Here is a 9,666-nt window from a genome sequence, read left to right as displayed (position 1 = left end):
GTTCCAGCCCATTGAACTATCTCTCTGGCCATACCTATTTTACAATAGGTGTGTGTGTGTGTGTGTGTGTTTGTGTGTTTTTACAGTTTCCAGAGAAAAATTAAATTTTTTAAATTCTTGTATCTCAGATTTCACATACCCCCAAGTAAAAATCCTAAATTATTCCTGGTTTATTCTGCATATAAAAATATATTCTAAGAGGGCCAGAAAGATAGTACAGGAGGTTACACACATGCCTTGCGTGTGGCAGCAGCAGCCATGACCTTAGTTCAGATCCCCAACTCCATTTATTGTCTGCTGATCACGGCTAGAGGTTACTCCTGAGCACAGAGCCAGGAGTAAACAAACCTGATCACATGAGCTCTTCGGGGGGTTACCAAGTACATTCCCACCGCCCTTCATCTTGTGGCTTGCTTTGTTAGGGAATTGGATTAGCACTTACAATGACTAGCTACTTTTTTTCCCCCGTTTTGCTAAACTTCTGTATTCAATTACCTAAATTCTCTTAGTTGTGTCAGATAGGTTGAGTTAGAGTATTTGTTACAACTTTATCCAAATGTATACGTGACAAAATGGGTGGTCATAACTGATCTGTACTAGTATTTGCCACCATGATAAAAAGGTATTTGCTGGCCAATATTTTTAATAATCAAATTATTTTTATTTTTTATTAGTGAATAACCATGAGATAAAGTTACAGACTTACAAATTTTCATGCTTGCAGTTCAGTCAGTTCAGTTCCCTCCACCAGTGCCCATTCTCCACCACCAATGGTCCCAGCATCCCTCCCACCACCCCCACCCTGTCCCCTTCACCCCACCCTGCCTCTGTGGCAGGGCATTCCCATTTGCGAGCTCTCTCTTTTTCGGTGCTGTGGTTTGCTACAGAGGTATTAAGTAGGCATCATGTTCAGTCTATAGTCTATTTTCAGCCCGTATCTCCCATCTCTAGTGGGTCCACCTAGCACCCTTTGCTTGGTGATCCCTTCTCTATCAGAGGACTAGCTACTTTTAAGTAAAAGACTACTTTTTCTTTTAACTCAGATGTCAAGTATGCAAATTTTAACTTTTTAGTGGATAGGAACTTAAATGGTTGCCTGTAACTAAGACTGGTGAGTAGAGTATGCAACAGATTTTAAGCAAATTGACTTTTAAGGAATCGGTGGGGATAGGACATGCGTGCCGAAAGTAGATAATGGACCAAGCATGATGACCTCTCAGTGTCTGTGTTGCAAGCCATAATGCCCAAAAGTAGAGAGTATGGGGAATATTGTCTGCCATGGAGGCAGGGGGAGGGTGGGAAAGGGGGGGATATACCAGGATATTGGTGGTGGGGAATGTGCACTGGTAGAGGGATGGGTGTTTGATCATTGTGTGATTGTAACCCAAACATGAAATCTTGTAACTATCTCACGGTAATTCAATTCAATAAAATTTTTTTTAAAGAACTGACTTTTAGTGGGGAGGTTTTTAATTTTTTTATTGCATTAGTTGAATTACAAAGATATTTGATTTTTTTTAATTTTTGTGTCACATCAGTGATGCTCAAGGGCTGCTCCTTGCTCTGCACTCAGGAATTGCTCCTGGCGGTGCTTGGGGGACCATATGGGATGCCGGGGATTAAACCCGGGTCTGCTGAGTGCAAGGCAAACGCCCTAACCGCTGTACTATCACTCGTTTGATTTTTTTTTTTTTTTTTTTTGGCCACAGCCAGCAATGCTCAGGGGTTGCTCCTGGCTCTGTGTTCAGGAATTACTCCTGGCAGGATTAAGGGAGCATAGGAGATGCCCAGGATTGAGGCCAAGTTGACAAACTGCAAGGCAAGTGTCCTACCTGCTGTCCTACTGCCTTTGATCCCTTACAAAGATATTTACATGGCCTGTGTAATTCCATCAACAGCCAACATCCAGAGACTATAAAACCAAGCTCCCAGGAGACATCTTATAGCCTAGTTCTCCTTTTGGAGAACCTGGCAAACTACAGTTTCCTGTCAGCATGGGAGAGTCTGTCAAACTCCCCACGGCGTATTCATATGCCAAAACCAGTAACAATGATGGGTCTCATTCCCCTAACCCTGAAAGAGCCTCCAATGCGGCACCATTGAGAAGGACAAGTAAAGAGAGGCTTCTAAAAACTCAGGGCTAGGACGAATGGAGACGTTACTGAGACTGCTCGAGAAAATCGACAATCAACGGGATGATGATGATGATGAAAGACCTCAATGTTTAAAACAAAAATTTAAGAGTTCCAAACTCTGGGCTGGAGCGATAGCACAGTGGGTAGGGCGTTTGCCTTGCACGCGGCCAACCCGGGTTCGAACCCCAGAATCCCGTATGGTCCCCTGAGCACCTCCAGGAGTGATTCCTGAGTGCAGAGCCAGGAGGAACCCCTGTGCATTGCCAGGTGTGACCGAAAAAAGCAAAAAAAAAAAAAAGTTTCTAACTCATTGTGTCAATAGATGAACTCACCCAAAGTAATTATTGACCTTAAAGATCCAGACAATGATAAAGTTGAAAATAAAAAGGGAAATATATCTTGAATCAAGAACTTTGCTCTTTTAACTACTAAGTAAACAGACTTCAAAACAGTGACCTACATAGATACAGTGTTCCTTGTCTAAAGAACAAAATGTTCATTATTTACTTCATTGTTTTAAACCTTTTCCTAGATCTATAAACTGTTACAATTTCATTCACTTTCATTGTCCCAGTAACTACAAATAAAGCAATGATTCACACATTTTTTGCCTGTAGGCTATTCTTTCCCCTGAATTGATAACATATACAAACAATTGCCCACTAGATTCTCATTTATTAGATAATCAGCACAGTGGAAATACGTAGATTTCTTTAAAACCATTCATCTTTCAATGTTTGAAATATCTCAGTAAAAATATTTAAGTAATAGCCCATTTTGGCACCCAGAGCGGCTTCTTACAGAAATGCATCTAGACTGTGAGCTGTGCTACAACTCCGTGCCGCCAGGGGAGGGATTTTTCCTCTCCATCGTTTTTCTGCGCGGAAAAGGGCGGCAGCGGCATCATCCACGTGGCGAGAGCCACCTTCTAAAACTCCCAACTCAGAGGTATGAATTTTGCAGTGTTGTGGCTCATAGGCGATCATGGGAAGGGGGCGTTACCGGCACGCCCGTGGCCCAGATAAGATCCAGAGCTGCCGGGCGTGAAATGGACCCTCTGCTTCTAAAGACTATGATCCAAGAGGTCTTCTAACCCATTTTGCCATCCAGAGCAGCTTCTTACAGAAATGCATCTAGACTGTGAACTGAGCTAAAACATCAGAAATCCAAAACTGCATGGCCACGACAGCTCATAGAATCATCATTCTCAGCAATGAAAAGAAATTATTAAATGATGCCTTTTCAGCAGGCCTGATTGTTGGGGGAAAATTCCAAACAATAATAGTGAGTTCTCTATTGAAATATTGAATGTATTCAAAGTATAGAGAGAATAAAGTGAAGATCATTAGCTACTTAGGTGGGGGCTGGGTGGGAGGGGCGTATATTGGGGTTCTTGGTGGTGGAACATATGCACTGGTGAAGGGATGGGGATTCAATCATTATATGACTGAGACTTAAACCTGAAAGCTTTGTATTTTTTCCCACGGTGATTCAATAAAATAAAAACTTTAAAAATATTTAAATAATAAACCCAAAGAAAATTTTTTTAAAAAAACAAATTTATTTTTTCTACACTTTAAAATATTACAATTTTCACAACACATAAAAATATTTTCTTATAAAGGGATAAGCATTTCTTTGGTATAAGAACACAGGTTGTTTCTCTGTAACACATTATATTTCTACTACATATAATACAAGAATGTGTTATTTTTTACTTTAAAAAAATTGGGGCTGGGAAATAGCTCAAAGGACTGGAGTGTGTCTCTCTGGCACGGGATGGTCCCCCAGCGCTGTGGGGAATAATAGCCCTAAGCACCACTAACCAAACAACACCAAATCTCCAAACTGAGCACTCAAACTTTACACCCTGGCTGGCTAAGTCCTGTAAAAAGTACCCCACCTCCAAGTCCTTCCCTGCAAAAACAAGAAACAATCAAGAACTATGACCTAATATGCTACACAAAGCATTTTTTTTTTTGCCCATCTATCCCTTTCACAGACCCACTGTATAGGTTTTAGAATACAGCCCTGTATATTATAGTATATATACATATATTTATTTATATGCTCCATTACTATAAAGCATTAAGATTACAAATCAGAGATACGCACAAGTTATTGAAAATTGGCTTAACTCTTGAAGTAATGATAGAAACCAAAAAAGACAGATTGGGGTGGGGAGGGAGGAGAGAGGGTAAAACCAAAGAAATATTAAGATACAGGGCATGCAAAATATAAGTTTTTCATTAAAGTCAAACAATATGAAAACAATCACATCTTTTAAATTCAATGTACTAAAAAAAAAGATAACCTGTTTTTGAATCACAAACATGCAAAGTTCAAAATAATATCAAGTGGTAATTTTAATAAAATACTTTAAAAAAACAAAATAACAAACATAAGAAACATAATTTATAAAAACAACTAATAAAAAGTAAATAGGGGGAAACATGCATTTTTTTTACAGATAGGATTTCACTTTCTGAAGTTTAAGTTTTTTAGAAAACATCACAGAGCAGGCTGGAGCGATAGCACAGTGAGTAGGGCGTTTGCCTTCCACGAACCAACCCAGGTTCAATTCCCAACATCCCATATGGTACCCCGAGCACCACCAGGAGTAATTCCTGAGTGCATGAGCCAGGAGTGACCCCTGTGCATTGCCAAGTGTGACCCAAAAAGAAAAAAAATTTAAAGAACGGAAAAAAAATTGTTTTAAAAGGCTACAATCAATTAGGGCAATCATTTTCCTTCAAGTCAATGTGATTCCGATTCAAATATTGTTTTTTAGAAAAACTATTACAATCTTCAAGCAAAATCACGAAGAAAATAATAGGTCTTAATTGTTGTCAACTTTTATTCAACAAACACTTCATAAATGTTGTATGACACAGTGTTAGGGAAAGGAAATCAACACAATCATTGGTCCAAGGTTCAAAAAGCCGGACCCAACAATGGTGAAGCTTAAAGTTCCCTCCCATGGTCAATAAAATGAACTCAACCTTGAACTTTGCCATTTTGAGGCATCTTCTTGAAAAATGAGCAGTGGTCTCCCTATTTTGCTACTGATAACACTATGGCATTATCAAGGTTGGCTACTGATGAAGTAACTTTCACAAAGAAGTCTACGGAAGTTTAAAAGATTGAAATTATTTAAAGATAAAAAACAGCCGACATAAAAGATATTGGCATTCTGCTTTCACAAAAGTGGAGCAAACCAAGATGCATTTTCATTTTGCATATAGAGAACTACTAACAAAAGACTATCCTATAATATAGTGTGTGAGTGCCCATATCTTAAATGAAGAAACAGAGTCTGTTCCACAGAGAAATCAGTTGTCAGGCTTCAGAGAATCATAGCCTTCTTTCAAAAGGTCCCGCCAGGTTTTAAGGAAACGTGCGTTTTCTGTGCATTTGAAGGCAAGTTCGTCAACTTGAGCTGATACTGCAGACGTGGCTTCAACAAGCTTGGTTAATGAAAATGCTGCCTAAAACAACAAAGAAAAAGTCAAGTAATAAGGTTTGTTTACATTCTCTTACCATTTAATAACTAGCAAATAAAATGAAATTTAAAAATAATTTTTAAATCTTGACAAACTGACAAAATGTTAGATATGCTTACAAAGAGAAAATACAAACAGAATAGGAAATTAAAGCAGATACCAAATACCACAAAAGATTACAGAAGGCTACTGTGAAAAACTTACATGTACTGGAAGAAATAGTACAATCTGTAGACAAACACAACCTACCAATATTGAATCAACTGGAATAAACAAAACCTGCCAATATCGAAACACAAGCCTTCCAAAATTTGAATCAGCTGATCACGTCTGAAAATGAATATATAATTTAAAAACTTCCCAAAAGCAAGTCTTGAAATAGCCTATCAATGAATTTCATAAAGATACCTTATCCTGGATATCAAAAGCAGACAAGGACGTTACAAAAAGAAAAAAGACAGAAAGACAGAAAGAAAGAAAGCTACAGACCAATATCCCTGATAAAAACAGAAAATTCCTCAACAAAGTACTAGCAAATCAAATTCAATAATACATCAAAAGGAACACATATTACCAAGTCATGATGGGTTTATGCCTAGCACTCAGGGAAGTTCAACATACACAAATCAATAGCATAAATCCTACCAATAAAAGGAAAAGAGCAAAATTTCCTAATATTAATAGATGTGCAGAAAGCATTTGATAAGATTCAGCACCCATGGATGATTCTTTATATCTGTAGCATGGGGGACAGAAGATACATAATCTCAACACAATAAAGGCCATTCACTATAAGCCCATAGTTAATATTATGCTCGCTGGTAGAAAACTTTCATCTTTTACTTTAAAATCAAGAGTAAGACTTCACAGTCACCACTTCTGTTTAATTCAGCATTAGAACTCTTAAAAGAATTTAAAAATAAAAATCTGTCAGAAAAGAGCAAAATTATCGTTATTTGGAGATAATCTATGTAGCATACCCTAAAAATTCTATTAAGAAGTCATGAGAGGGCGAGAGGGGCTGGAGCAATAGCACAGCGGGTAGGACGTTTGCCTTGCACTCAGCCAACCCGATTCGATTCCCAGCATCCCATATGGTCCCCTGAGGACCACCTGGAGTAATTCCTGATTGCAGAGCCAGGAGTAACCCTGTGCATCACCGGGTGTGACTCAAAAAGAAGTGATACAGAGGTCAGTGAGATAGTACAGCAGGAACTAGCCCTTGCACACAATGGACTGGGCACTACATGTGGCCCATAAGACCAGTAGGCGTGATCCCTGAGCACAGAAGCAGGAGTAGGCCCCGAGCATTGCCAGGTGTGGTCCAAAAGACAAAACAAAAAGCTAAGAAAAACAATATAGCAAAGTGACTGGTTAAAAAAAAATCAATAGACAAAAATCTACTGCATTTTCCTATATAAAATAAGAAACTCTGGAACCAGAGAGATAGTACAAGGGGTAAGATACCGCGAGATTTGCATGCAGCCAGCCCTGGTCCAATCCTGAGCACAGAGCCAGGAGGAAGTGCTCCCTGCGCTCCCCCTGTAGCCCACCCCATCCAAGGGAAATGAAAGCAATCAAAACATGTTCCAGGGCTGGAGTGAGAGCACAGTGGGTAGGGCATTTGCCTTGCATGCAGCAGACCTGGGTTCGATTCCCAACATCCCATATGGTCTCCTGAACACCGCCAGGAGTAATTTCTGAGTGCAGAGTCAGGAGTAACCCCTGAGCATCACCGGGTGTGACCCAAAAAGGAAAAAAAAAAACAAAAAAACTAAAGTAACAACATCATCAAACATCTGTTGGGGGGCCTGGGGTATGGGGGCAGGCTCTTGTCGTGGCACAGCCCACAGGGCTTGGCTACCCCCAAGCAACATCAGGAGTCATTTCTGAGTGCAAGGCCAGGAGTAACTCCTAAGCACCACCGGGAGTGGTCCTAACACCCCCCTCCCAAAAAATAAATAAAAAATAAATAAAACACATGTTCTTAAGAAAGTCTTTAATATGAACTAGGTGAATTAAAGAACACACCTCCTTAAGCAGTAACAAGTATATATGAGAAAGGAACAATCAGATGGCTTTTATTGCTTTTACTACTACTGAAAATACCAGAGCCTTATTTAGCTCAACAAGTTGACTCTAGCTAAGTACCAGAAGTATGTGAAGGACTTCACAATGAACTCTAACTGACACTAGGGAAGTAAGAATACCGTTCCACTTTATTTTAAAAAAGAAAAAAAAAATCTGTGAACGCTTCAGACCGTGAAAATGTAGAGATAGGAAGAAAACAGAGCAACCATATCAAAGGCACACTAATGTGGAGGAAAATACTTCTTAGTCGAATGGTATAAAATTGTAGGATTCTGGGATCTGTATACTGGCCGGATTCAGCCAAAACACAGAGGCTGGGTAGCGCCTCAGTCACCGTGCAGAAAACAAAGTACTGGGAGCCGGAGGAGAGCGGGAGCTTGCTCCACCGAGGGGGTGGGGGAGCCCAGGCTGCACCCCCAAGCACCGCTCGGTCCGCACCCCACCCGCGCCCCAGAGCCAAGGCCAGGGGCAGACCCGGAGCATCTCTGGGTGTGGGAGGGGAGGTTTCTGGGGTACTGGGATCACAGCCCAGATGAGATCATCCTCGCCGTGCAAGGGGGGAGGGAGAGGGAGAGAGAGAAATAATGGGATAAAGGGGGGGGGAGAGGAAAGAGAGGAGGAGGAAAGAAGGGAAGGAAAAGGGGAGGGGAGGGGGAAAAAGGGGAGAGGGAAGAGAAAGGAGGGAGAGAAATAGAAAGAAAGAGGGAGGGAGGGGGAGAGGAGAGTGAGGAAGAGAGGAGGGGAGGAGAAGGAAGGGGAGAGAGGGAGAGAGAAGTGAGAGAAAGGCAGGGAGGGGTAGAGGAGAGAGGGAGAGAGCGAGAGTGAGAGCTAGAGAAAGAGAGAGAGAGGGAGAGGGAGAGCTAGAGAAAGAGAGCAAGAGAGCGAGGGAGAGAGAGGAGGAAACAGGAGAGGAGAGGACAGGAAAGGAAAGAGGGAGGGAGGGAGGGAAGGAGAATTGGAGACGAGAGGGAGGGAGAGAGAGGAGACAAGAGAGGAGAGGGAAAGAGAAGGGAGAGAGAGAGAGAGAGAGAGAGAGAGAGAGAGAGAGAGAGAGAGAGAGAGAGAGAGAGAGAGAGAGAGAGAGAGAGAGAGAGAGAGAGAGAGAGAGAGAGAGAGGTGGAGAGGATAGGAAGAGGGAGGGAGGAAGAGAACGAGAGCGCGAACTACGCCGTTTACCCCAGAGCCGAGACTTGGCACCGGCACCGACCAACATCTGGGTCTGGGGTCCGGAGCGCGAACCCCCGCCCCCGCCCCCCTGCGGCAGCGGGGCCCGCGGCGGCCGGCCCGGGCGGACGAGAGCGTTGCCGCTGCGGGGCCGGCGGCCAAGTGGAGCAGAGGCGCCGAGTCGGGCGGCCGAGCCTGCGCGGGGGCCGGAGCCCGGACGGCGGGCACGGGACGGGGGGCGCGCAGGGCCGGGGAGGGGGCCGGGCGCCACTCACGTCTCCGATCCGCATCTCCACCTCTTCCAGCGGGTCCACGGCGCGGCCGGCGACCCTGCTCGGGAGCGGCCAGTCCAGACTCCCCGGGACGCCGGGGGACGCCACCGAAGACGCGTCCGAGGACGAGGGGGAGGAGGGCGGCGGCGACGAGGGCGAAGCAGCCCGCAGCGCCTCGGAGTCGGCCATGGAGCGCCGTCGGGGCGGCGGGATCGCCACGGCCGCCGCCGCCGAACCGCCGCCAACCGCCTTTCAATCGCGCGCGCCCAGCGCCCAAAGGCCCCGCCTTCGCGCCCCCGGTGCCGCCGGCTCCCCGCCGGGCCCCGACGCCCAGAGTTTCCTGGGGTTTTTTGTTTTTTTTTTTTTTCCTCGGGACAGACCAATCAGCTGTGCGTAAATTCCGCTCCAGCCGAGTTTCCAATCGGGCGCCGGGCGCGCGGGCGCGGACTACAACTCCCAGAATGCACGCGGCGCCCGCCCCGCCCTGTTCCCCCCAGGCCG

General features: G+C 43.9%; 1 protein-coding gene across 1 annotated transcript; it reads right to left on the bottom strand.

Annotated features, from left to right (window-relative positions):
* Positions 1 to 3,682: 3,682 nt before the first annotated feature.
* C7H4orf46 (chromosome 7 C4orf46 homolog) lies at positions 3,683 to 9,543 on the bottom strand. Its single transcript, XM_055144613.1, has 2 exons — positions 9,169 to 9,543; positions 3,683 to 5,623 (listed from the first exon to the last, which is right to left on the bottom strand). Exons 1-2 carry the CDS (start codon positions 9,352 to 9,354, stop codon positions 5,468 to 5,470), a joined length of 342 nt encoding a protein of 113 aa, XP_055000588.1. The 5' UTR covers positions 9,355 to 9,543; the 3' UTR covers positions 3,683 to 5,467.
* Between the last annotated feature and the right edge of the window lie 123 nt (positions 9,544 to 9,666).

The sequence above is a fragment of the Sorex araneus genome, chromosome 7 (assembly GCF_027595985.1).
Source record: "Sorex araneus isolate mSorAra2 chromosome 7, mSorAra2.pri, whole genome shotgun sequence".
Lineage (NCBI taxonomy): Eukaryota > Metazoa > Chordata > Mammalia > Eulipotyphla > Soricidae > Sorex > Sorex araneus.
This window is presented reverse-complemented; position numbering and strand designations above follow the sequence as displayed.